The sequence below is a fragment of the Bos indicus genome, chromosome 23 (assembly GCF_029378745.1).
Source record: "Bos indicus isolate NIAB-ARS_2022 breed Sahiwal x Tharparkar chromosome 23, NIAB-ARS_B.indTharparkar_mat_pri_1.0, whole genome shotgun sequence".
NCBI classification, from domain to species: Eukaryota; Metazoa; Chordata; class Mammalia; order Artiodactyla; family Bovidae; genus Bos; species Bos indicus.
The window spans coordinates 34,300,394-34,328,092 of NC_091782.1; the positions used below are offsets into that span (position 1 = coordinate 34,300,394).

Consider the following 27,699-nt stretch of genomic DNA (forward strand, 5'->3'; position numbering starts at 1 on the left):
TCACATGCCCACCTTAGGAATCTCCCTCTAGTTGTCCCCAGTAGGTGCTTTGACCAGCCTCTAATCAAAATTCCAAGGAACAAACTCCCACCACCTGAGGCAACCACTCACTCCACATCTGGAGAGCCCTGACTCTGGGAAATTGACCTGAGTCAAGTCAGCCCCCTGCTCCCTCCACACAGAGCCCTGAGCCACTCCCATCAAGCCACACCCAATATACCAAGGACAGTAGAAACCTGTCCTACATGGCATATTTCCAGATATTTAAGGACAGCTGTCTCTTAGCTCCTTACTCTTTTTCTTTTTCTAGATTAAATATGCACAAATCTAGGCTATATACATACAATCTATATGAATTGAGGTTATATACACAAATCTAGGTTATATATATAACAGATATATACAAATCTAGGTTAAATACACACACACACAAAATGGGACCAAGTGGTCCCCAGGCCACTCTCCTGAGTTTCTGGTGCTCAGGACTCTGCCAGGGGCTTGGGCTCATTTCTCCAGTTGTCTGACTGGACAAGATCTTTCCGTGACTCTATCATTACAGCACCATTGAGACCAGAATCAGGTGCTGCTGCAGCCATGGATGGACTTCCGTGCTCTGAACTTAGGGCCAGACATTGGTGCCTGACTAAGGGCTCATGGACCCGATAGCCAAGCTTCTAAGGGAAGTAAATACTTGCTCTGTTGCTCACCTCTTAGTGAAAGTTCTGCCATATTATTATTAATAGTTTTTACAGAACTTGTAGTTGGTTATAACCCATGATCTCTAACTGGGGGTGATTTAATTCTTTTTCATGAGTGATCTGGGTTCACAGAGCTTTTAAAAATGGCCAATTTATTCCTGTGCAGGTGGTTTAATTGCTAAGTCATGTCCAACTCTTGCAATGCCATGGACTGTTGCCTGCCAGGTTCCTCTGTCCATGGGATTTTCCAGGTAGGAATACTGGAATGGTTTGCCATTTCCTTCTCTAGGGGATCTTCCCGAACAAGGGTTTCCTGCACTGCAGGCAGATTCTTTACTGACTGAGTTACAAGGAAGCTCCTAGCTTGTACATAAGGAATATTTGTTCTATTGAGAGCCCTCAAGGCCCTAGGAACTCACCTTTGTTCAAGAAGACAATTTTGCTCAATTCTTTAAATATTTGTTGCCTGCCCAATGAATGCCTAGTACTGAGCAAGATTAGCAGGGCAGTCCAGGACAGTGGCTGGCAGCAGATAATCAGTAACAATTGAAAACAGACGACTTGAGGTTTGTGGCCCAGGAGTTTGGGTCTTAAGGAGGAGTAAGCAAGAGAAGCAGATAATAGTGTATGTGATTTACACATTGGTGAATTCTCTGCAAAAGTATTCATTCTTTTAACTTAGTAGCATATTTAGTCATTGATTATTTTTTGCCTACATGTAATATAAGTGAAGTTTCAAATACTAAAGCACAAAATCCAAGTTAATTACTTAAAATGATAAACCTTTCTGATACAAAACAGCAGTCATTGAAACTTTTTTATTATTTATTTTTTATTTTAATTGGAGGCTAATTACTTTACAATATTGTATTGGTTTTGCCATACATCAACATGAATCCACCACGGGTGTACACATGTTCCCCATCCTGAACCCCTCTCCCACCTCCCTCCCCGTACCATCCCTCTGGGTCATCCCAGTGCACCAGCCCCAAGCATCCTGTATCCTCCATCGAACCTGGACTGGCGATTCGTTTCTTATATGATATTATACATGTTTCAGTGCCATTCTCCCAAATCATCCCCCGCCCCCCGCTCTCTGCATATATATGGAATTTAGAAAGATGGAAACTTTTTTTTTTTAATGGGATAACTTAGAACTCATTTTCAACTCTGTTGCTTATTGCCAGGTATTTCCCTACTCAGCATTGCGTATGTCATGCTCTGTGTTCCATCTAGGGCTCCCTTCCAGAGTAACATTCTTTTCAACTTCCGTCCGGCCAAAGTTTGCCTGGTATCCACCTTGGAGCTCACCCAAAGACACTTAGCAGTGGAGGTAAAGCTCATTTTTTCATCTGATCTGTGACTTCTCCATGGTGGTATTTTTAGTTCTCTGTTGTTAGGTAATGTACCACTTCAAAACTTACAGCATCAGTCATTTACTATAATTCTGCTATTTGGCCTTAGATTTATCAAAAGAGGCTTGTTGCCAGTCTTGGTGAGATCACCCTGATTGGACCAAAAAAGTCCAAAGAATGGCCTTCCTCATGTGGTTGGTAGTTGGTATTGCCTTCAGCCAGGAGCTCAGCTGGGGCTGTTTACAGAGATGCCTCAGTTCTCTACATGGCTCACTTGGGCTTCTCCTAGCATGGTACCTGGGTTCCAAAATGGATCATCCTAAGAGAAAAATACAGCAGCTACAAATCCCTAAAGGTCCAGCTTCAGGAGTTATGTAACATCACTGTTGCCATATGCTATCTGTCAAAACAGGGTGCAAGGTTGGCCCAGACTATGTCTTTCAAAGGGAGGCATTGTAAAAATTTGCAGCCGCCTTTATCCTCTACACCAGTCTTTTTTGTTTGTTTTTAAAGATTTTATTTATTTATTGGCTGCACTGGGTTTGCTGCTGCGTGTGGGTTTTCTCTAGTTGCAGCAAGCAGAGGCTGCTCTTCATTGCAGTGCACAGGCTTCTCATTGCGGTGGCTTCTCTTATTGTGGAACGTGGACTTTAGGGTGTACAGGCTTCAGGAGTTGTGGCCCGTGGGCTCAGTAGGTGCGACTCATAAAGTGCTTGCTCAGTGGTTGTGGCATAGGCACTTAGCTGCTCCCTGGCATGTGGGATCTTCCCAGAGCAAGGATCAAACCCATGTACCCTACATTGGCAGACAGATTCTTAACCACTTGACCACCAGGGAAGCCCTACAATGATTTTGCTGACTTTGAAAAAAATGCCTGTTCTTTAAATTTCTATTTTTGTCCTGTGGATTCTTTTTTTAATATGTGCACATTTTTGATATCCTTAAGTCCCCTTCAGATTGCTTATAGTCACTAGTGGTGAGTTTCCTTGTTGCTTTATAATTTTTGCCTATGAGCTCATCTTGATAGGAGTCCCATGCAAGCCCCTTATTTATGGAGGCTGTCTTACATACTGGATAACCTGCCAGTCCAACAAGGAAGTGCTTTTCTTATACACGTACACAGCAAGGTAGACCCCTTTCTGGTTCCTGGGTTTTGGGTGTTCGGTGTGGTTAATATAAGAGGGTGGGCTTCCCACATCAGCTCAGTTCCTTATCTTAGTCTGAAGTTCTGGTAATGATCTTTTCCCAATAATAACAAAATCTCTATTTTACAACCTGACTTCTGCCAGCCATTTGCAGCTTCTTTTCAGATTTAAAATCATACCTGAAAACTATAGCAATTAATTTAAAAAGTCAACAATGATTTCTTCTTTAGGATGAGAAAGCCAGTAACACTATTCAGTTAAATAAATAATGATGTAGCCAATGTCTGTGATATAAGTGGCAAACAATTTTGTTTGCCACTTTTATTTTTTTTACTTTCCTCACAGTCATTTTTGACACAGATTTTTTTATGCTATTAAGAATTGGAATTATTAGATTTTTCTCTTTTGTCTTCTGGTTTGGTGAGAAAGGAAGGTTTTGGCTCAGATGGTAAAGACTCTGCCTGCAATGCAGGAGACCCAGGTTCAATCCGTGGGTTAGGAAGATCCCCTGGAGAAGAGAATGGCTGCACACTCCAGTATTCTTGCCTGGAACATCCCATGGACAGAGGAGCCTGATGGGCTACAGTCGGTGGGGTTGGAAAGTCAGACATGACTGAGCAACTAACACTTTCACGAGCTATTGGATCACCTTCCCATTTATTGACTCTACATAATTTTGTGATTTTATTACTTCTTCAAAGTAATATGGTTGTTTCTATTACATGACATATGATTATTAGCATAACTGATGCCATCTTGGGCCTGTATAGTTCCTCCAGTCCTTCTGCTGACCCTACCATAGACTGTACTGTGCAATGAATCAATTTTCTGTTGTCAGGGGCTTTGTAGCTAATAGATATTGTTTAATAATCATCAGGACCAGGTGGCCTGTATGCTCTGCTAGTCCACAATGATGAAGACCTTCACTGATGTATTCCTGGCCTCCATGGGACTGTTTACCGCTTCATAAACCTGGACTTTGGGAATGCACTTTCTGTTTCCAAGCAACTGTAAATGTGTCCCACTGATTCTCAAGGGAGTCAGCAATGGTTTCAGAGAGCTAACTGGTCCATACTTACTGTAGTCACATGCCAGCCCCTAAGCTGACTTAGGACTCATTTTGTTGAAAGGAACAACCACAGTCAAGCTAGTTTAGGTAAAAAAGGTTTATTTTAGGATATGTAAGTCTATCAAAGGGAGGGAGCATGTGTCTCAAGCAGGACCCATGTGTCTCATGGATATTGGAAGGTTGTCAGGCCCTATCTGCCCTTTCTCCTCTGAGATGCTTAACCCTTATCTGCTCTCTTGCATAGTCTCTCTCTTTTCCTGTCTCCCTACAAGCCTCTGAGCACAGCTGCCTCTGTTTTGAATGCATATGACCCTCCCACCCCCAAATGGTGGTCACAGCATCCAAGTCTGTCTGACCTTCTCTTTCAGGAAGTAGAAAACTTTGTAAAGGACAGACTGTAAATAGTTTAGACTTTGTGGATCCGTGGATCACTGTCAACAACCACAGACAGTCACAGTTAACATATCAACTAGTGGGTGTTGCCAGATTGGGCTAACAGGCAATAGTTTGCCAACTCCTGAACTAATTTTTTTTCATTTTCCCGAACTGTTGTTGAGAGAACCTGTTGGGTTTTCTGTGGGTCAGATGTTCACTCCTGATTCAGTAATTTAGGGAAGAAGGTCTAGAGTTGCCCTTTGGGCATTTATGGGCTGGGAAGACTGATTTTTCTAGCAGAGCAGCTCAGCTTTGTTATCTGTGAATTGAGGTAGAGAGAGTTTGCATTGTCTCACTTCAGACTTCAGTATCATTATGGACGAGGAAAATTTCCTAAATGCTGGAGTATGCTGGGTCCACACTAAGCTGTATTTTTCCTATAGGAAAAATAAGCAGTTCCCATTCTAAAATGCCTGGATTCCCATGATAGTGACCCAAACCCTTTCCTGGTTAGAGCTTCTGATTTTACAGCATAAGGAATTAGGTCTCTGTTGTAGCAGTCATGGGGTTTGGTTTTGTTTTGACTGAGTTGTTTTCACATGTCATACCACCTGATGTTACCTAAAAACAAACCATTAGATATTCCCTAGGGTTGGCCAAAAAGTTCGTTTGGGTTCACAAACTTTTTGGCCACCCCAGTACTTTACTAAAGTAGCTGTGCCCTGCTCCATCCTATGTCATCCTTAAGCCAGTGTTGGGATGGAATGAATTGAGGCTCAGGAGTGGAGTGTGGGCATCTGGTGGAGATTTAAAAAAAAAAAAAAAGGAGCATTTTTACATATTGACACATCCAAAGGTCCTTTCTGTACATTGCTTCACTTTTTAAAAATTCTTATTCAATTTTTGCAATTACCCTAATGGGTGGGTAATCAGTACCCCTAATTTCCAGGTGAGGAAACTCATCTGTGAATTTAGATCCAGTAGCACTTAGGTGGGATGGCTGGGGGTTGGGGGAACCACCCATGTTGCTTTCATTCCCATCTCTTCTTCCACTTGTAGGACAAGTGTAGTTTCCATCATATCTCTGCCCCCAAACTCTCCGTGTGTCCCTGATCCCTATGGCCCCTCCTTTCTTTACACCCTCTGTTTTCAGGGCTGTGCACCACCTCATCCATGACGGCCACCTCATCAGCAAGAAGAGCCAATACAGTGGCTCCATCACGCAAGGACTGGCCATGCTGCACTCCCGGCTCCCAGAGCCCAGGACTGGACTGTGCTGAGAGCAGGTGGCAGAGCTGTTGGGCACGCAGAGCATCTCAATGCCCAGTTTACTCTGGACACCTTCCACATGTGGAAGAAAAGCCAAGTCTCTTCTTCCAGCCCCACAGACTAGCCAGCAGTGGTCCCTGTGCCCACGTGATGCTGCCCTTCTGCCCTGCTGGCTTCCCTGCTTGCTCGTCCTGGGCTGTGGGCCTGAAAAGTCAGGGGGAGAGACTACCTGCACCGTGTTTTGGTTTTTTTTTTAAAGAAACTATATACATTTGCAACCTTTTCTCCAGGTCTTCATAAAAACCACTTTATGAAACAACCTAGGTTGAACAGCTTTGATGTCCCCTCCCCCGCCTGCAGCTGTCTGGACCTAATCACAAAGAGGGGTGAGGCTAAGCCTTGCAGGGTGGAGGTGGGGAAGAAATCAAAGGCTGGCTCCTCTGATTGCTGCCCACATGCATCAAATGGGCAAGCCGCTTCCTTGACTTTCCTGGGGAGGGAGTGTTAAGCTAATTAATGCTCCTTCTCTACAGGTGACTGGCATTAAAGCTGTGTAAGTGCTTTTACCAGACTGACTGCTCTGGGCTCCTGGGGCTCCTGATTGTAGTAAAATAACCCCGTTTCTGGAGTGGGGCCTTGCTCCCTCCACCTCTCCACAGGATGATCTCACCACAGAGGGAATGCTGGAGGATCCTGGGCTCTCTCACTCAGTTAATTCCAGGCAAGAAGGATTTTTTTTTTTGTGGAGGAGCAGGGGGCACAGCGGGAGGCAACAGATAGGATGCCCTACTCACATCAGTGTAATGGGGCAAACCTTGGGACTTATGCAGCCATGCAGTTTCCCAGTACTTCCAGTACTTCATCCCCTGCCTTCTAGAACTCCAGACTGGAAATCAGATGGGCTCTTCCTCTTGGTAGATAGCTTGGTGCTTAGAAGTGATTTTAGCATTAGAATGGATCACAAACTGTGTGACCTTCAGTAGGTTACTCAACTCCTTTAAATCTTAAATTCTTTATTTTTAAATAGGGATGATCATGCTGGGTGCTTCACAGAGTTGCTCCACCCACCAATGCTGGAGACCTGGGTTTGATCCCCTGGGTCAAGAAGATCCCCTGGAGAAGGAAATGGCAACCCACTCCAGTATCCTTGCCTGGAAAGTCCCATGGACAGAGGATCCTGGTGGGCTACAGTCCAAAGGGTCACAAAAGAGTCCGACACAACTCTGAGCAACTAAACAAACAAAACAAGGCACGTAAAATGCCTGGCGTATTGCCAAACTCAGTTAATGTTCACATTTCTTAGTATCATTTTCTCCATCTCTGAGGGAATTTCAGAAGGTCCCTAACTATTCTCTTTCTCAGTTTCTTCACCTACAAATTGTGAATTATTCTGTATTTGTAAACTTTTTTTTTTTGGCCAGAAACTTTCGAGTACTAAGACCATCATATTGGCATATAGCATAGAGGGTAGTCGGAGAAGGCAATGTCACCCCACTCCAGTACTCTTGCCTGGAAAATCCCATGGACAGAGGAACCTGGTAGGCTGCAGTCCGTGGGGTCGCTAAGAGTCGGGCACGACTGAGCGACTTCACTTTCACTTTTCACTTTCATGCATTGGAGAAGGAAATGGCAACCCGCTCCAGTGTTCTTGCCTGGAGAATCCCAGGGACTGCGGAGCCTGGTAGTCTGCTGTCTATGCGGTCCCACAGAGTTGGACACGACTGACGCGACTTAGCAGCAGCATAGAGGGTAGTAAGAAAACTGAGAGGTCGGGAAGCCCGTGGGAAGAGGAAGTTATTGTGGATAAGAGGGGCGGGGGGAGATGAAATGGATATAAATGAAACAGCAAACTCATGATAAAGGGATTAATGCCCCTCAATCAATGCCAACAACTTTGAAAGGTTCCCAAGAGGCATAAGCTCTCTGGGGGCACCTCTGCATTGGGCGGCTCTGGAAAAGGAGGACCAGGTGTGGTTTCCAAGGAGAGGAGCTTCATAGCCTAGTGTTTGGCACACAGCAGATGCCCTGTATGTATTTATTTGTTAATGGTTAATAAAGAGTTCACAGCCCAGTTCTTCAAGGCGGAAAAGAGAGATGGCAGTGGCACCGGAGAGAAGCTGAGAGAGAACCAAGTTCTGCAGTCTCTGCTATTGGAAGATGGGGCTGCTCTCCTACAGGGACTGCAGGGGCCAAGAGAATCCTCCCTCAGGCCAGGAAATGCCAAGAGGCTGAGTGAGAAGAGCAGGTCCTCCAGTCTCTCGGCCCTCCTGGAAAGGAGACAGAATGGTAGTGTTTGCAGGGGAGGGAACCCGGGCTTACAGTCCCGGAGGTATTAGAGGCTCTCTGTGGTCTACCCCATGAATATTTGATGTGAACTATAATATATTCTGTTAAATAAGCTCAACATAACTACATGAAGTACTTTAAATTCATCTCGTTCAAAGTTGTCACTGATTGGGTTCACCAGAAAGCTGACCTCAGGATGGAGACTGGTGTGTAGGAGGGTTACTGGGAAGTGTTCTTGGGATCAAAGGAGGGAAGAGGGCACCAGGATGGGGCAGAGGGAGACATGGAGCAGTGATACTGTCTCAGTGAAGACCTCAGCCCACCCTGTGGAGGGGTCTGAAGGTGGGGTCACTTTTCACAGCTGTTCTGAGCTGGAAAGGCTGGGCCTTCATGCTCCTGCACTGATCAGCCACCAGATGAGTCACCAGGGAAGGGGTGTGACCTTGGGCAAGTCAGCTGTCTTCAGTTGAGACAAGCCCCCCCAAGCAGCTGAAGTAATAAATCTGTTACTTCAAAAGGAGATCTGGGTGGTGCCTCCTATCACCCATCACAATGGGGGAGCGTAAATTAATAGAAAAACAGTAGGGTAAGAAGAAAAAAATCTCTCTTCCCATCACTGCCTATTCCTCTGCCATACAGAGCACTTATATGAGACATGATGTCATTCATTAACTTCCTTGCTTATTTTCTGTCTTTTCTTTTAGATTGTTAGCTCCACGAGCCAAAGGATGGGAGCTGTTTTACCAGATAAGCACCCAGACCATCTCCTTGCATGATAAGTGCTCAGCAAAATATTGAACAAAAAACCAAATGAGAAGCCATCACTGGTGGCAAGAAGCTGGTCAAGTACTAGAGATGTTCTCAGAAGTCAGGAAACAGAGGAGAGAATATGCTCTGAAGCCAGATTCCATGGAATCAGTGAGACAGGCTGGGTTGTGGAAATGCAATGTCTGATGCTGTCATCAGGGATGTGCCATCCCTCCAGTCTCTGGGTGTCTTGCGTGGTTCCTCATCCAAGCTGGGCCTCCCCGGGAATGGGAGTGTGACAGTAAGGTACGTTTCATTCTTCTTAGTCCACGATGATCCTTGCTGTATGTAGTAACACTGGCCGCTGCCTTGCCTACCCTCAAGGGGGCCACTTACCTGCTAGTGGTCACCTATCCCTGTGTCCACAGCCTGAACACTTGGAATTTCAAAAGCAGGATGCCGGTGTGAATTTGCGAAACGCTCACGTGGTGCACATGGGTTCTTGCTGCTTTCCTTGTGTCGGTCATGGTCACTATGGCTCCTTGTGCTTCACTGCTGGTGCCAGGAGTCTGGGATCTGCCCACCTCCCCTTGTTCACCTCGGGGTCTTGCTGTGTTTGCGTTTCAGGATTGATTGGAAAGCTAACTTCAGGCCAGTTTTCAATTAAATAAAGTTGGATTTAGTGGAGTGGAAGTTTCTTCCTCTTGCCCTTTCCAGGAAGAATCAACCTCATTAACATGTTCAGGCTCCCTGAACTATTTGTTTTTATCTCCTCCTCCCTTTTTCAACTGAACTCAGTGACACAGAGGGTTTTTGTTTTTTTTTTTAAGCTATTCAAGGGTTAGAGTGGCTGACAAAACTTGTTCTGGACAAGCTGTCTGCAGGGTGATCCTCCCAGAGTGGGCAGTTCTTCTGCAACAGGACTGAGTTGATTGCTTTCCTTCTTGGACAGATTCAATCCCCGAGGCCTCTCGGGTCCCTCCTGGATGGTAAGACAGCCATCAGACCCAGGGGCACTAGGGGTGCTCGTTTCCAACCCTCTGCTGTTCTCCTTGGGCCTCTGAGGTCCACAGAACCCACAAACCCAGGCACACTGAACCCCTTTCCCACCCACTAGCCCAGCAGGAGGACCAGGGATATGGAGGAGGATGGGAAAAGACCCGGGTGCTGGGGAGATACCCCAAAGGCCTAACTTTCCACCTGGACATTAGGGTCTGTAGGCCCGGCCCATCCATCCACTCAAGTGTTTGCTAAGGGACCATCAGTTTGCTCTCATAGGAAGCTATAGAAGCAGACCTTCTCCCCACACGCATCACCCCTCCAACTAGGAGTCTTAGAAAAATAAAAAGACATGATTAATACAGAGACCCCCTAAGACTCCTGGGAATATAATGCACAGCATGGGACTGAGGTCAATAGTACTGTATTGCATATTTGAAAGCTGCTAGGAGAGTAAATCATAAATGTCCTTATCTCAAGAAACAAAATTTTCTGAGGGGCTGTGAAGGACATACCCCCGCTGCTGGTTTCCCTGGTTACTGATGAGCCAGTCTGATGTCAATTCCCCCTATAAATGGCAGCCTGCCCACCCACCCCACTCCTCCATAGCAAAGATTGCTGTCCTGTTCTGCTCACCAGCTGCCCCACACAGTTGGGCTGTTGCTCCAGGACCTGGCTTCAGATGCGTAAGCTACCCTGACCAATATACCATTGATGTCTCTGTCACAACAGGTGAAGACATTATAAAACGCCCACCCAGGTGGTTGAGCAAGGCATAAAACCACTGTTGGGGGCTAGAAGTGCTGGATGCACAACATACAGGACCCCCATGGACATCAGGAGTGACCAGGGAATCCACTTTGTCGGCCATGAAGTTCGGGAGTGGGCTGATGAGAACGACGCACACCAGCATCTCCCCCTGCCTCCCAACCCCATCACTGCTGGGCTGTGAATGAGCTGCTTCAACAGCTGAGATGGGAAACCCACTCCCTCATCTTGTGGACACCTCCCAGGAGCGCTGGTCACAGTGCTGACACCATGGTAACCCAGAGGCAACTGGTCAACACCATCCAAGTTCAGCAGTTGACTACCGAAGGACCGTGGCCAGCTACTGGTCAGGACAATAACATTTTTGTCCTCGTCACAGTATCCACTCCTGTGGCCCTGAGACTGGCAGCTAAGTCCCCATGGTTCGGGTTTGCCACCTTGTGGCAAAGAGGATTCGAAAAGGACTTAACAGGTTTCACCTGTCTTCTCCTCCCTGGCCCCACCTAAGAGGGCCACCTAAGAGTCCACTTACCTAAGAGGACTAAGGTAAGTAATCCGGGCCCCCTACTAGAGAGGGGCACCACTGCTAACCCTGAGGTCTGTTATACGGCCTCTACAGCACTTAGCACCAGCTGTGAGGGCTGCGGGGGGATGGGCGGTGTGGTCCGGCAGGCCAGGTCAGGAACCACAGGCAGTGGTTTTATGCATCGCTCTAACTACTCAGTACGACAATCTCTAGGTCCGTCCATGTTGCTGCAAATGGCATTATTTCATCCTTTTTAATAGCCAAATAATATTCCACTGCATATTTGTGCCACATTTTCTTCACCCTTATGTCAGTGGACATTTACATGGTTTGCACGCCCTGGCTATTGTAAACAGTGCTACAATGAACATTGAGGTACAAGTATCCCTTCAGACCCTGTTTTTCTCCAGATACATGCCCGGGGGTGGGATTGCAGGATCATATGGTAGCTCTATTTTTAGTTTTTTAAGGAACCTCCATACTCTTCTCCATAGTGGTTGTACCATTTCACTTTGCCATCAACAGTTTAGGAAGGTTCCCTTCTCTTCACATCCTCTGCAGCATTTATTTTTTGATGATGGCCATTCTGACTGGTGTGAGGTGATATCTCATTGTAGTTCTGATTTGCATTTCTTTAATAATTAGTGTTGTTGGGAGCATCTTTTCATGTGTTTGTTGGCCATCTGTATGTCTTTGGAGAAATGTCTAGATCTTTCACCCATTTTTTGATTGGGTTATTTGCTTTTTTGACATTGAGCTGAATGAGCTGTTTGTATATTTTAGAGATTAATCCCTTGTTGGTTGTTTTGTTTGCAAATATTTTCTTGCATTCTGTGGGTTATCTTTTTGTTCAGTTTACAGTTTCCTTTGCTGTGCAGAAGCTTTTAAGTTTAATTAGGTCCCTTTTGTTTGGTTTTGTTTTCATTACTCAAAAAAGATCTTGCTGTGATTGATGTCAGTGTTCTGCTGTTTTTCTCTTCGGGCTTGCACCTAGTTCTTTAATCCCATTTTGAGTTTATTTTTGTGTATATTATAGGGAAGTGTTTTAATTTCATTCTTTTACATATAGCTGTCCAGTTTTCCCAGCACCACTTATTGAAGAGACCATAGCATGGATTTTATAGTTTTGTTTTGTCCAGTCAAAACTCAGGAGAGAGAAAGAAGAATCAAAATCTAAGGGAAAAAAATCACACCCTTCATCCTTTCGCTTTCCTTTGTCTTCCCTCCTTTGTCTCCTACTCTGGTCTTCAGCAGTTTGACCAAGGGGTTGGGTTCTGGGTTAAAGACGTGAGTACTGGGAATACAGGTTTCTAGTGGACTGTGTAGCTTAGGAAGAGCAGAACCCCAAACATAGTAGTAATAACCTTGAGGGTCTGAAACCTCCATTTTCTTAGCACCTTATACAGTGGAAATGAGGGTCAGACTCAATCTACAGCTTTCCACCAAGACCTCCCACTGGGTTCCTTCAACAAGCCAGAGAAGGCGTTGGTTAACATTCTTGCTCTGCAGAAAAAGAGGGACCGGCTGAAAATGAACACCACGTGGTTCCTACTGCAGGGTCACACTTGGGTAGTGCTTTTAATCCAGAGCAAAACATGCTAAATCTTTTCATGGCCATCTCAATTTAGGATTTGTCCACTCAGGATTTTTTTTTTTAATGGGCTGTGCTGGGTCTTAGTTGCAGCGTTATGAGATCATACTTGCAGCTTGTGGGATCTAGTTCCTTGACCAGAGATTGAACCCGGGCCCTCTGCCTTGGGAGCATGGAACCTCAACCACTGGACCACCAGGTAAGTCCACACATTTGGGATCGAAGACGGGTGTAACACTGCAAAATCAGGACTGTCCTGCCTCTTGCGGTTTTGTTGTAATTTTTCCATACATTTTATTTTGCAAAGATAAAATGAATCATTATTTTCCCTTCAAGCTTGCAGAATTTTCCCTAGGAACACTGTTTTGCACACAGTGTGAGAGAAAGTGGATTGTGAACAGCAGCAGCTGGAGCACCCAGGGAAATGAGCCAGCACGGGGCAGGGTCAAATGTGCGACACCTTTCCTGCCACAGGGTGGATCTCCCCTTCTAATTAACCAGGTGTCTGTTTCCCTCTTCCTGAATTTTCAGTGGCCGTTTTTTAATTGCATTGACTTCTTTACAACACCTGACGCCTGCCTCACCAATCATTGGCCAAACAGCAGGTGCAAAGTGGACCCAGACCATCCAACGCTAAACTAAGGGAAAACGAAAGGTCAGCCTGCCCAGTCTAACTATACAAAGAATGCATCCTTAAAGTGATTCCTGGGTTTTGAGCCCCTGTTAGGTATACCTGAGATGGAGTGTGAATTACCAATAGCCTCATTCTTAGTTAAGGGTCTGCACATGGCACCAATAGGAAAACCATGATCTGTAACTTCTCATTCGGTGAAGATTCCCAGACCCCTCCCAGCAGTCGTCCTGCTCATCTCACAGTGTCTTGGGATTTTTCAGAGAGACCCCAGCCCCAACTCCATTATCTGGCCTGATGACTGGGTTCTTGTGGACTCTGAAAACATTTTGATGAATTTCATCTTTTCCCCAAAGGTAAGAGCAGGCCATGAAATCAGCAAGTTGCATTTATTTAGAATGTAATAGGTTTTTGATTATCTGGGAACTGTGATTATTCTGGAGTTTTAGAAAACAAAGCTCATCACCACAAGCCAATCCTCACTAAAAAAAATCACTGGAGAAAGTCAAAATTCCACTTGTAAAATCATTTTATTGGTATAAATATACATATGAATAAAATACCTCAGCCTGTAATGTAAGTGAATATTTGTGAAATGTCTTAAAAAGTAGTATTTTGATTTTTTACAGGTGTCAAAGTATTCTCTCTTAATCACACATTAAAAGCTAATATGCAGAACAGAAATTAAAGGCCTTCAAAAAACATGAATATTCATAAAACCTCATTCCAATCAACTATATACATTAATCTGGGAGCATGGTAGAATCAGCCATGGGCCTTTCACTCGGTTCTTAACTCACTTGGTGGTATCACAAAGGTCACTGTACCAAATTTAAATGTACAATTCCACGTCGGGAAAGAAGAAGTTCCCCATGGGAGAATGTAAAAACCATACCCAAGATCTGATATATATAATTTATACAAATTATTAGTGTGCTCTGTTAATTACAGTGTGCAATCGCATACATCAAGAATAAATTGCTCTATGAGTCAAGTGCAGGTTTGACACAGGTACATGCAGCAGTACCCCACAGTCAGCTGGATGGTGTTACTCATGAGTATGTGTCCAGTTACCTCGTTTACCTCCCCACACTCATCTGACGGGGCAACCTGTAGCTGCCTCAGAGAAATTCAAGTAGGGCCCATGGGATAATGCTGGCATTTGTTGAAGGCAGATGAAGGAATGCATAGAAATCAAATGCCAAGGGTTGGGAAAGATCAAACCTGTGCTTTGATTCCCGAGAAATGGATTTGTTTTGGTTCTCGAGGAAAAAAGGAGAAAGAAAAAAGCACCAAGAGACAAATGCTTAGAAGAAGAAAGAGATGTTGCCCTTGGTTCCTCTCTGATGGCTAACAAAAGCACCCCTCACAGGAAGACTTCTGCGTGGGTGACCATTACACAAAAATATACTCTCTTTCTGCTTCTTCCCCAGAGTCGCTGGATTTGCTGCCTGGCTGGCCATCTTTACTGGAGGCCCATTGCTTTTGCTCTTGACACTCCTGGGCCTGCTGGCTCCAGCTTCTCCTGGACACTGAAAGGAAGGGAAGAAAGTCGTTACAGTTGATGAACAAGGAGATGCTGGTGGGGTGAGATAGGCAGGGGCCCTGAAGAGTGTGGAAGGGTTTGAGATGAACTTTCTCAGAAACAATTTTCCAAGTACATTTCAAGCCTCTAAACAGAAATAAAAAACAAACCAACAAAACAACACAGAAAAACATGAAAACCCCAGTCTATGAGAGGGTGAGCCTCTCATAGATGCGGTTGACCATCTGAGGGTGAGGACCCCAGCAGGGGAGGGTGGGGGTGGGAGGACCCGGAAGCCACTCTGTCCCAGGGGACCTCCTCGGTCATAGCTGCCCATTCATGCGGCACAGGAAACAGGTGGCGCTGCTGGACAGATATTCCATCCGTTGCCTTCTGCACACGATTTAGGGGTGGCAGTCCCTGCTTCAAGGACAGGATATGAGGAGGCGCCCCAGTGATCTCTGTCAGGCCTTTCTGTGTCTCAGAAAACCTCAGTTTCACTCTCTAGGAAATGGAATAAAGTCTTGTGGAAATGAATTAATGCTGCCTCTATTCAAACCTTTAGGAACAGCTTTCAGGTTTAAAAAAAAAAAACAACTGCATGTTTGTTGCCTGTTCTAATCACATATGAACATGGGGGATCTACAAAGCAGTGATGGGAGAACAATCACCAGACTGAGCCTTCGTGCTGTGTCCTGCCAGGCGCTCTGTTTTATCACTGTTACTGTCCACAACTACTAGGTAGGTTCTATAAAACTTGCAATCAGGATTTAAATTAAATCTTTCTCCAAAATCATGTTCTTTTCAACTAGGTCATAGCTTCTCTGCTACTGTACCTTGGAAAAGGTCCAGATGCCATACTCCAGCGTGGCTGTTAAGAGTTATTAAATATTACTCACCAGGTCTATTGTAGAGATATCACTTAAAAGCTAAAAATACCAAACCCCATGCACTTTGTGTGGCTTGAAAAAGTGCAGCTACCTCACTACTCAGAAGTTTAAATATCCAGTCCTGGAAAACCAAGAGGATTCATTTGATGCTTTGAATCATTTTAATGTTAGCATTATATTAAAAAAAACTCATCTTGCCAGGAACTGGCTATTTAAATGTTTCATCTGCTAAGGAATGTTGTTTTAGGAAGTGAAAGCTCATGAAACCTAATAGGCAAAATGCAAACATAATAAAGTATTTCTCTTGCCAATCCTGCTGTCAGAGCCAGATTCTGATCTCTACACAATAAAAATTTAAATTTTAGTTAATTACATTGAATTTACTCAAAATTCTTAAAAGGATAAAATTTCATGATAAAAAGTAATTTTTAAAAAACTTGACTTTTTACCCAACAGTTTTGAGCAAATTCTCAGATGGAGGGGGAAAAACAAAGAATATTATATTGATGTTTTATTTTAGCTTGATTTGGGTTAACAAAAAAAAAAAATGTGTTTGGTCCTTTGAAAGTTAACAAGCCAGGTTTGGGGAGAAAAGGTAAGTAATTTTCTATAAATAATTTTCCCTTTTTCACAAAGTAATTTGATAGTAATACTCAATACTTAAGTTCTGAACTTCTGTGTGTGTGTACTATGAACAGGGGTTAGCAGAGAAAATTTACTATATTTTGATCTTGAAATACTTTGCAATAACCTAACCTCAAAACAGATGATTACTAGTGAAATCAGCTAGAAAATCTTATTCATTTTAAAACTAAAATAAGTATTACTCAGGTTTCCAACACTACAAATTCAAAGGAAGAAGTATGCTGATATATTGCTCGTTTATCTTCAGAGCAAACGTATTAGCTTGCTTTCTTAGATTAAAAAATTTCATCCAATATTTATAACATCCTCAGAATCCCAGGTCTAATTGATGTCACATGATATGACATCAAGAATACCCTCTAAAAATGGAGAAATTCCTGCAATCAAATGCGTTTCTGTCACAGATAAAAACCAAGAACCCTGGACCAGGACTAACCGAAATTGAGTACCAATCCAACACAGGAATCTTCCTGCAAAAAGTAAGACTGTCCTTCAGTCTCCATCCAAGTGACACTAGCTTCTAAGTCCTCCAGGCCAGCGGGGGAGGGCGGGGGTGTGCACAAGTTAACAGGCTGATTTCTGAGTTGGTGACATAGAGCCAACCTGGTACCAGTCATGAAAGCAAAACTTCTAATTTGCCTGACACAGTCACGGAGAGGAATAATGATATGCTGTTTCTGGAGGACTGCCAATGCAGTTCACTATGGTGGTGACATTATTTAAAAATTCATTCTAAAAAATTCACTTTCATTGATTTAACTCTACCAGTTGTGAATGTAATAATGAGTCTAGTACCAGGCTGACATTTTCTTTGTATCATAAGTAAGGCACCATTCTTGGACAGGAAAACTGAGGCATGGTGAGACCAAGGAACTGTTTGCACAAAGCCAAAGCACTTGGTAGTAGTCCAGATTGCTAGTGCAAACAACCTTAGTAGGAGGTGTGTTCTTTGTCATTTGTTTTCCAGCCTTTAGGCAGCATTATTTGATTGCATATAATTAGGACAGTAATTACAAAATTACAATTATATTTAAGTAGGTTCAGTATTTCTGAATTCAGACTTTTTACTAATTTAGAGAAACTTTCTCTTAGGCAGCCTGATTTACTGCTTGACTTGATAACTGTTTTAAAGACTGTTTTACTACACTTCTTTAATGCAACAAGTCATACATCAAAGTTCAAGAGCTTCTCTATATGTGTCTATACACATGTATTACCATTCCAGGTACCATTAAAATTATAAAAGATACCTAAGTAAAAAGGCAATTTATTCAACAGAAACATTCTATGTATATTCATATCCTCTCTTCAGTGGTGATAACTGATAGGCTCAAATGTGAAGTCTGTCATTCTTGAAGATGATCTGAGTTTGCATATATATATGCAAATACATATATATGCTAATTTTAGAGCATCTGAAATGTGCATATAAATTCAGAATTAGAGATATAAAAATGTGAGCTTTTCTCTATTTTAAGCTCCACTGACATTCATATTTCTCGGGAGAAAAACATGATGACCTTAAAATAATCATCTGTAGTTGGCCTTTTTTTTTTGGAATATTTTCTGACAGGCACCGAAAGTGTCAATGAACTGTTAAATTTCTTTTGAAGAATTCACATAGAGGTAGTAGAACCCAGATCTGGTGAAAAATGGGGAACATAGCACTGGGTTGCAGATTATTAGCCACAACCAAATATTTGTTGGCTATAGGCTGAATTATGGAAGAAGCAAGTGATACACTATAGGGATCTCAGAATAGGATGGCCTGTCCAAATAGGATACATTACAATGCATACAATGTCAAAACCAACTCTTTTCTTGAAGAAAATAGGACGTACTCTAATGAAGACATCACAGCTTATATTAAACGTAGAGAATGATATGAAATTCAAAAGATGCAATTACACATACTTCCAGGAAAAGAAAGCAAGCATTTTACCTGTCAAACCAATATTAAAATAGCCACATAATTAAAACATAATAATCATGATAAAAATAGGCAGCATGCTTTGAGAACAATAGCTTCTGTTTGTTTCAGAGAGAAATGATTTAGGAAGGTGAGAAAGCTGTTTTAGCATAAACAAAGCTGCTCTTAAAATACTGAAAGAAAACTACACACTGTGGTTTAATAGAATTGCTCTGCTAATTGCATTTGTTAACCAAACTATTCAGAAAGCAGACTGCTATGCAATTCTCAGGGCTGAAGACAAGTGCTGGGAATCGGCACTAACAAAACAAGATTAAAATATTGTACGTCAGATTATTTTAACTGAAGGTCCTTTAAAAATTATGCTTTTGGTTCCTGTTCATAGCTCAAGAAATCTAGGCAGGAAAGCAAATCAAGATGGTCCTATTGAATTCCATCAAAATTTGACGTAGCCCATCACAATGAGAGTTTTAAACCAAAGAGGTCATCAAAAAAAAAAAAAAAATTCAGAGAGAGAGAATTTCTTGCCTTTCTAGGATTTGGCTTTTCTCTGGCTTCATCTTATTTTTACTCTAACTCAAAACCTCACTATGATCAGTGTGGTACTGGCAGGTGGGCTCTCCATCCATGTGTTGTATATATAAAGTGCTATTGGTGGTCTCTTGAAAAATGAACGTTACATTGCGTGAAGGGTGCTTTGTTAACAACAAATGATTATAAGTCAACTGATGCAAGAGTTCAAATGTAAATTTCCAAAATCTAGCAACATCTAGGTAACCTTGGGTGTCCTTATCAAAAGAGACAATATAGAGCTTCTAATTTAATATAAATTCTCTTTCTTCAGAAAATGTCTTATTGTAATTTATATGATTTGAAGATAACAGATTTTCTTGAAAACATTAAAAAATCTCTTGCACAGAGAAGCTATGTAACTGTGTGACTATGAACACACCTACCACAGGAAACCCTTTAAAAATCAAGAAATAAGTCAGTTGTTTTCCTCTAGGGCAGGTGCTACCCAGCCCAAACAGAATGTTGCCTTCTTTATGCAGTGGGCCATGTCCTTAAGGCCACCCTGTCACCTGGCTAGTGTGTGCTGGGCCACCAGGCAAGTCAGAGGACATGGCTTATCTCACAGTATCTGGTCAAGAAGGCTGACTCCAATGCTGTTGCTGGTGGGAGACTGGTAGATGCTTGCTCCATTGTTCTTGATTTTAACTGTGTCAGAGAAAGTCCTCAAAGACAACAGTTCCTACTGAGAAGTCATAACTCACTGGGCTACTAAGCTATAAGGTAGATCAAAGGTTTGAGAATGGTTTAGCCTTTTTCAGTAAACGGAAATTATCCCTATTTTAAGTTCACTTCCACTGACCTGCCTTCTGGGATGCTTTCTGAAGAGGCAGTAAAGGGTGTGGGATTATGGCTAAACTCCAGGCACTTTATCAGATGGTAATATATGAAGGTAGGTGGCTCCAGGGATAAAGTATTACAGGGAGGGGGGGAAAAAAGCCTATTCCAAGGGAAGAAATCCCTTAAAGAAGCTTCAGATATCAAAATATTTAATATTTCTTCTATGATACTAAAACTTCCTTTAAAAGACTTTAAGTCATATTTATAAAAACCTATTAACCAGGAAGATGATGAATACTTTGTCATAGAAAAACCATTTCCTCTCTGAGTCAGCAGTACTTATTCTAAAATTTCCCACCGGAGATAAAAGCTGATTTAAAAACCATTTCCTGGGACTGTCCTCACCTGAACAGAACTTTACAGGATGTATAGTGTCGAATGGAAGACAGTTATTGGGTAACTGTTGTAAAATGATATAAGAGGTTGAAAAGTAAATTGGTGTGTTTCCTTTCTTCCTATAGGGTTACAAAGTGTCCACTGAAAGATCACCTGTATCCTTTGCTAGAAGAGTAAAGAGAGAAAGGAAGAGACTAGGAGACATGACCCCAAATAGAAAAATCAACCTCCATGATCACAAAAATTTGAAAGGACAAGTCACCATAATCCAAAGTAACTTGGTCCTCCTCATAAGAATTTGTTTTTAGTTTTTTAAGTCAATACTTTTTGCCCCCCAATGGAAGGACCATCCTGCTGCCATTTAGAGAAAAAAAAGACCAACTGTATAAACAATCCCTGACCCAGTCCCAGGACAGAAGTTACTCAATTCAAGTTTGTTTTTGTTAGTGCCAGTTCATAAGCTCTGGGACAGTGAGCGATGATAAGTGAAGACTCTAACCATGTGTTGGCTGTGACTTCCTGCGCCCAATTGCATTCACTTCCTCTTCTGCAATGGTGGAGTACAGTTTTGAAGGTCTTTTCCCTCTACCGGAAGGCTTGCCACTGTCATGATCTGAATGCCTTTTGTAATAATCTCCTCTTTGCACTACTGAGGAAAAGGGATCCATTTTACCCTTTATAGTAGCAAATACATCAACGTGTTGACATTAATATTAAAAAATATTAATATTAAAACTTAAATATCAGCTTACCCACCCCACTTAAGATTCAAGGTACCTCCAATGTTGGTCCTGAACAGACACACCATTATCAATAGAATTCAACAGCCAACATTATGGAAATGTCGTGCAAAATGAGGTGAGCTCCGAGTCTGCCCCCAAAATATAACTAACAAAAAGGCCCCCGCGTTACTATTTCAATTCCAAGATGGATTAATGAAATTCACATTCACTATGGAATAATCCAGAAGAAGCACAGCCGTTTACCTGATTCAGAAATGAGTTGGGCACGCTAGTCCAGAGGGAGGCACAGAACAAGGAAATGAAGTAACCGGCATGAATAATGTACAAGAAAGTAGGAATGGGAACAACAGGAAAAGAGGGCTCACAAGTGGCTCTCATTCCTGGGCCAGCTTAGTGGACAAGCTGAAAAATAAACTGAAATCAAAACATTACCACCTCTGAATTTACCAACTGTTCTGAGACCTCATGTATATTTGTGAGTCCAATTTCAGTTTCAAGCAACACCATCAGAATGATCTCAGAGATTATCCTGGATCCCAAACGGGAAAGCAGTGATTTCCATAGCTCTCCAGTCTTCAGCTGGGAAGATGGGGGGTGTGAACCATCCATAGTATTTGCTATTGGGAGAGTGGGGAAGGGATCAAGTATCTACCTGTGAAGCCCTGATATGTTTGAGAAGCAACACATTCATTCCTAAGTTCCTATAGAAAGAACACCTAATTTTCCCAAAGCAGCCAAGGACCTGCCTGTAGCATCCAGTATTTCACCCTCTTGGTTAATGCTAGAGGCTCCATGGACACACTCTTTAACTCAGGAGACTGGTGGGTTACTCTCTGGGCCTCGTCTTAGACATCTATTTCTTGTTCAGCCTTCAGCCCTTTTCTTTTCAATCCATCCATATTTCCAATTGCTTTTGACAAGACAAACATTCCTACTTACCCTCACTACTCCTCCATGCCTTCCCATTTCTCACCAACAAAATTCTTTCAGACATTTTTCAAAGCTTCCTTATAAGTAAAGACACAAAGACAGCAGTTGCGGAAAGGAACAAATGAGGGTAGGATGGGGAAGGGACTGTGCGGTTTGAGCAGGCAGTCACTCTGACCTGACACCACCGATTCCTCTTTCTAGACCAAGGCTTTCAAAGGCTGTGGCTATAATACTGAATCCTGTATTTATTGATCACCCAGTGTGAAATGACTCTGTCAGCCATCATTCAATGGCTTTAGTTTCTCTGTTTGACAGACTGGTTTATCAGCTTTGGTCAAAAATCCCCACCTTCTTTAATTTACAGCCAGTAGGTGAGTGAAGTTTGTATACATCAAATAAATCTGCAGAATGGAGATAAGAAAGCAGGTTGTGCTATTTTTTATGAGACTCTCAATCAAGAAAGACAGTACTCAGAAACACTTTCCATTAATTTCAACCCAAAAGAAAATGAGCCAAGGTAGGAAGATGTCACAATCAGAGCAATCAAAGAATTCTAAAGCATCAAACAATCTAAAATAAAACCAAGCAACCCCAAACCACGCTGAGAGCTATCTGGACATGGGCGATGATGGCTCCAGATAATTTCTTAATAGGTGGGGCTTAGAGTTGGCAATTACACTTTATGATAGACAGACGTAACTGCACGTTGAACAGAATGGGAGAAGTGGAGAGAGACACGGTGGGGTGCGAAAGTCAGCCCAAACACACCTCGCCTCCACAGACAGCAATATTTGATCTGATTCTGGGAGAAAGCATTCAAGCCCTGGGATTATCTTGCTCTGCTCCCACCCCAGCAAAGTAAGGAAACAGAAAAGACACAAACTGGTGTGACAGTGCTCTGAGAACATCCATGCAGGTGACACTTCTGAGAATGAGGATCATCTGACTTCACGACCACACAAGCTAACCATCCACCAGGTTTCCCAAGCCTGTGTGAGCCACTCCTGAACCATAGTGACAGCAACTGACCACCAGGAGGAGTTCTTCTGAGAAATAGTGGAACCTATAAACCTACAGGTAGCACCAGTTAGTCACAAAACAATGTTGTTGGCACTCCTAATACACGAGGGGTCAGTTCAGGAGTATCTAGAGATTACTATTACCAAGACCTTTGGGCTGAGTGACTCAGTTACACTTTTACTCTTTGTATACAGTCTTTAACACCCAGTGTCACCAACAATGTTGAATCAAGTCTGCTCTGGTTCCAAAATGTAATCCAAGGAATGCTGACTGACAGACTCTAACCAAGATGAATTCCTTTCTCTAGAAATGACTCTCCTTGGGGAGAGCTAATGCAGAGAAAAAAATATCTTACCTTCCCGGGAAAAGGTCCTGGGACTGGGCTGCGGGCTGCCCTGGCCATCTCTCTCTTTGTCTGAAGGAACTTTTTTCAAGACGGGAGGAAGAAGAGCGACTTTAGGAGAACCCGGACTGGATGGAGAGTCTGGGACGTCCTCTGTGGAGACACAAAGACACCCATCAAACTGGATTCCTAAAGCGTAAGCTGGGTTAGTCTTTAAATACAAATGACTAATAATCTTTTTTAAAACATCATAGTTTTTCTGGCCAAAAATTAGTTTCATAGCCCAGTGAAGTAACAAACAATAGAAAGAAAAATTAAAACTTACAAAGAGTTAAAAATCTACAGATATGAATATACCTTGCAGACCAAATTTCCGTTTCAGAATTTCAGTGAGCTGATATTTGAAAATCAGACTGTAGGTGTAAGACTAAATACTCCTTCTGCCTCAAAGGCCATTTGGTTTTCTTAAAATAAGTGATGGTTATAACCCACTGACTTTACCTGCTCTCAAATCCAGTACAGTGGTCACCACATGTATATAATATAGATTTGTACTTTCAGTAGTAGGGGTGCATGTACCTACATATACTTACTGAGATCAGTTAGAATAACTTAAAATCATGGACTTTGAAGACCAGAAAGGACTGTTGTGAACACTGTACAACTGGAGAGATTAAATGACCTGCTAAGATAAAAAGATGGCAAAACAGCTCGTCTGTTATTTCTGAAGGCTGTCCTGTTTCAGTCTAATTGAAAGGAAAAACTGAATTGCACTCCCTTTCTCTGCTCTGTCACCGGCAAGGTTAATTCTCGGTGTGGGTGTGTGTGTACACACGGACAGTGGGGGCTGTGTGCCTCTGTTGGTGTGCCCACAGTTTGCCCAGCCCTGTTCTAAACCCCAAATATTTCACAGGATATCGGATAAAAACAGATGAAAACGGATAAAAAGCAACTTACGCTTTCCCTAATTATGGCTCTCATCCTTAACCTGTGGCTTTCTCGAGGGTCTGAGCACCTGGACTCAGCCTGCAGAAAGCTACAGCGAGCACCGCCAGGGGGCGAGCACCACACAGGGGTGCTTTCACCATCCTGCCTTCGACCCACAGCCCTGAGTGCAAGGACGGTCCCTGAGTGGGTGACCTGGGTGCTGAATGAAGGAGCCCTTCAGCCGCGGTCACTTTAGCAGGATTCTCATGGCCCTCTCCTGCAGACACCTCCCCCTCCCCAGTCATGTTCACCAGACACCCTGGAAACCATGTGTGGAGGTCCAGGCCCTCCAGCTTGGGAAGCCACCTGGTCATGGTGTTACTTCCCAATCGGCAAAAACCAGTCCTTACCAGGCCGCGAGGCAGTTCTTGGTTTCTGCGGAATGGTGGGCCGTGCCGCCAGGTTGGGTTTGGGGGCCTGCAGGAGGGGCTTCGGGCTGGTGGGCCTGTTGGAAAAGCTCCGGGGCTTGGAGACCGCCTCCGCCTTGAGGTCGGCTTTGGCATTCTTTTCTGGGGTTCCCAAACCGAAGCGGTTCTCTGGATGCACTTTAGGCACTAAAATGAAAACGGGCACAAAAAGCACACTTTACTGTAAAAGTCAAAGGTGAAAGAAACCAATCCTTTAGAGACTTCTATAGCTGTTTATAATTTCTCAGCTATTTTAATAGAAGTATAGTTGCCTTACAATATTTGTTTCATGTGTCCAACATAGTGATTCAATATTTTTATAGACTATATTCCTTATAATGTAGTTATAAAATACTGGCTATATTCCCTGTGCTGTACATTATAGCCTGTATCTTATTTTGTACCTGGCAGGCTGTATCTCTTAATCCCCTTCCCCAGTCTTGCCCCTCCCTCCCAGCCCCTCCCCACTGGTAACCCTTAGTTTGTTCTCTGTATCTGTCACCAAAGATATTTTAGAACAGAAACACGCTATTCTGGCATGTTTTCAGAATCAAAACATGCTGGTGGAAAACTACAATTCTTGGTAGAAAAACAGTGAACTCGATGGCACTCTTCTGATCACTTCTGACTATTCCACAGATGACAAGCCTCATGTTTAACAGGGTACATGCCCATAGGGGCATACAGGGGCGAGAGCAGGTCTCAACGCATTTGAAGCACTCAGATCTTCCTTAGATCTGGCACAAGGTACAGTATAACCAACCGTAGGCACCTCTGTTCTGGATGACACTCTGGAGTTGGGCTGCAGGCTCTAGGAGAGGAGGACTGTGTCCCAAACCTCACGTTTAGTGAGAACCACTCCAGGAGCATCATCTCCTGCTGCCTTAATTTATCCAGATAACAAGGAAATATAAACTGGCTGAACATGAGTTATAGTCTCTTTCCTTATTAAAGTTCAACACAAGAATGTCAAACAGTAAAATGAGGTAATTAACAAGTTACTCTCCAGTTTCCATCTAAGGTCTCTTACTCTCTTACTACACCTAAAAAGTCAAAGGGACAAAGGATGTTGAATATTCATGGATATTCAAGCTGAGAGAAAAGAGCATTCCCTCATGTCAATTAAAAGGGCTCCCTGCTATATACTATATGTGGCTTATTTTTAAAAACATCAGCAAAACAGACTCATGGATACAGGAAACAAGCAGGTGGTTACCAGAGGGGTAGAGGGGTGAGGGAGATTAAGAGGCACAAACTTCTGGAGACAAGTGTACCACAGGGATGAAGTGTACAGCCTGGGGAAGGAATACAGTCACTAATACTGTAATAACTTCATATGGTGACAAATGGTAACTAGACTTGCATGATGATCACTTTGTAATAGAAATATCAAATCTCCATGGTGTGTACCTGGAGCTAACTCGGTGTTCTAAGTCAATTACACTCCAATTATAATTGATTTCATCAGCCATGTCCCCTCTCTTTTTCCCCTCCCCAAATGCCCCCCGTTTAGGAGTTCTTCTCAAGGAAATCTCTTTCCCTTTGTGGAATCAGGAAAGGTGCCTTGTCCAGGTGCTAAGTTATCGTGGTGGGAATGAGCCCCTAAGTGGAGCTGGGCCAGGTGAAGGGCTGTGGTCTTCTAGGGCAAGTCAAGGTCCATTCTTGCTCTCCATCTTTATTTCCCTTCTGTCAATCACATGCGACTCCTGGGACCAGAAGGTAATAGTTTGTCCTAAGTGGGTGATGGCAGTGGCCTGACTTACCAGCCCCACCTCCATCCAACCGTTCTGTGCTGCTCAAGGTCAGGCTGGAAGAATCCTGGGAGACAGCATCGTTCCCAAGTTTCTAAAAAATTCAAGCACCCCATCGCAAAAGTGCATAGTTATGTAAAGTGTCAAGAGAAAGAACAAAGCACATCATAAGTAGCAACAAATAATGGCTCCTTAACTCTCCTGCCGTGACACTGACTGTGCCTGACTTCGTCTCCCTGAGGCTCTGCTGCTGAGACAAAACTACAGGAAACGCTAGATGGCGCTTTAGGATCATTGGTGTATGTTTTGGGCAACTTAAATCCTAAGAATTTTGTCACTTGGAGCCCATCTATTTATCAAATCCAAAGCACAAGGGAAAAAACCCTCCAGCACTTCTCATCTTTCTACCAAAAGACAGCTATATTCATCGATGGAAACAGTATAAAATAAACAGCTCATTAGTCAAAACAGCACATTCCTTGTTATAAAGTCTATAAAACAGACTAAAATGTAAACATTTCCTTGGGCATCTGACTCATCAAAGATGTGGTCACAGTATTTACTCAGAATTCTGGCCAGTGAAGGCCGCATCGTGCCTCCCTTTGTTGAGTTAACAGAATATAGTTTTATCCCAACTCTCTTCTGAGAGCTAATGAGTGAGTTAGGAGGAATTTGTAAATAGAAAATTGCTAGAGAACAGTGGTGGTGCTGGTGGAAGAACTATGATGAACAGCTGTAAAATCATGTGGGATGCAGGATTTAATGAAACAATCAGTATCTTTAGAAGTAATATAAAACAAGCCCTCTGTGTCCTGGTATAACCACTTACTTTCTGAAAATCAAGAGTTCATCAAGATGAACTGTTTTATTCTGATACTTTAAATAAAGTTGGAGAACCCAATTTTATAAACATAAAAGAGCTCAAGATAGTGCACAGACACCAAAACCTGAGTTTTTCCTGAGGGCAGGAAAAATATAGAGGTTAAAAAAGGGACGAAAAATAAATACACAACTTATACCTTTAAAAGAGGTTCAGAAATAAGTAATGCAGATTTGGGGGTACTCAGTTCAGTTCAGTCACTCAGTTGTGTCCAACTCTTTGCGACCCCATGGACTACAGCACGCCAGGCTTCCCTGTCCATCACCAATTCTAGGAACCTACTCAAACTCATGTCCATCGCGTTGGGGGTACTCAGCAGTTTTTAATGATAAAATGTGTCTTCATAGCAACACAACATATCTCCATAGTCAAATATTCAATTAATTCTAACAATACTTTGCCTTTTAAACCTTGAATTTAGCAAGGAACTTTCAGGTTTGGAA

General features: G+C 43.0%; 2 protein-coding genes across 33 annotated transcripts in view; one reads left to right on the forward strand and one right to left on the reverse strand.

The window, feature by feature from the left end:
- Positions 1–15,521, forward strand: part of SLC17A1 (solute carrier family 17 member 1) — a 247,276-nt gene extending 231,755 nt beyond the window's left edge. For 10 of the 26 annotated variants that reach the window (XM_070777555.1, XM_070777558.1, XM_070777561.1 and 7 more), the window contains 5 exons: positions 1,935–6,632; positions 8,902–9,250; positions 9,775–9,933; positions 10,676–13,815; positions 14,893–15,521. The gene's annotated coding sequence lies outside the window, so the exon portion shown is untranslated. The remainder of the gene's footprint in view (positions 1–1,934; positions 6,633–8,901; positions 9,251–9,774; positions 9,934–10,675; positions 13,816–14,892) is intronic. The other 16 variants (XM_070777556.1, XM_070777562.1, XM_070777566.1 and 13 more) reach the window with 13 other exon arrangements.
- CARMIL1 (capping protein regulator and myosin 1 linker 1) overlaps positions 13,950–27,699 on the reverse strand; it is a 306,964-nt gene continuing 293,214 nt past the window's right edge. For 5 of the 7 annotated variants that reach the window (XM_070777554.1, XM_019985894.2, XM_070777552.1 and 2 more), the window contains 5 exons: positions 26,389–26,470; positions 24,569–24,772; positions 23,244–23,384; positions 20,695–20,844; positions 13,950–14,991 (listed from right to left, as the gene is read on the reverse strand). In XM_070777554.1, coding sequence (XP_070633655.1) covers positions 14,855–14,991; positions 20,695–20,844; positions 23,244–23,384; positions 24,569–24,772; positions 26,389–26,470 — 714 coding nt within the window. In that variant the 3' untranslated portion in view covers positions 13,950–14,854. The remainder of the gene's footprint in view (positions 14,992–20,694; positions 20,845–23,243; positions 23,385–24,568; positions 24,773–26,388; positions 26,471–27,699) is intronic. The other 2 variants (XM_019985895.2, XM_019985896.2) reach the window with 2 other exon arrangements.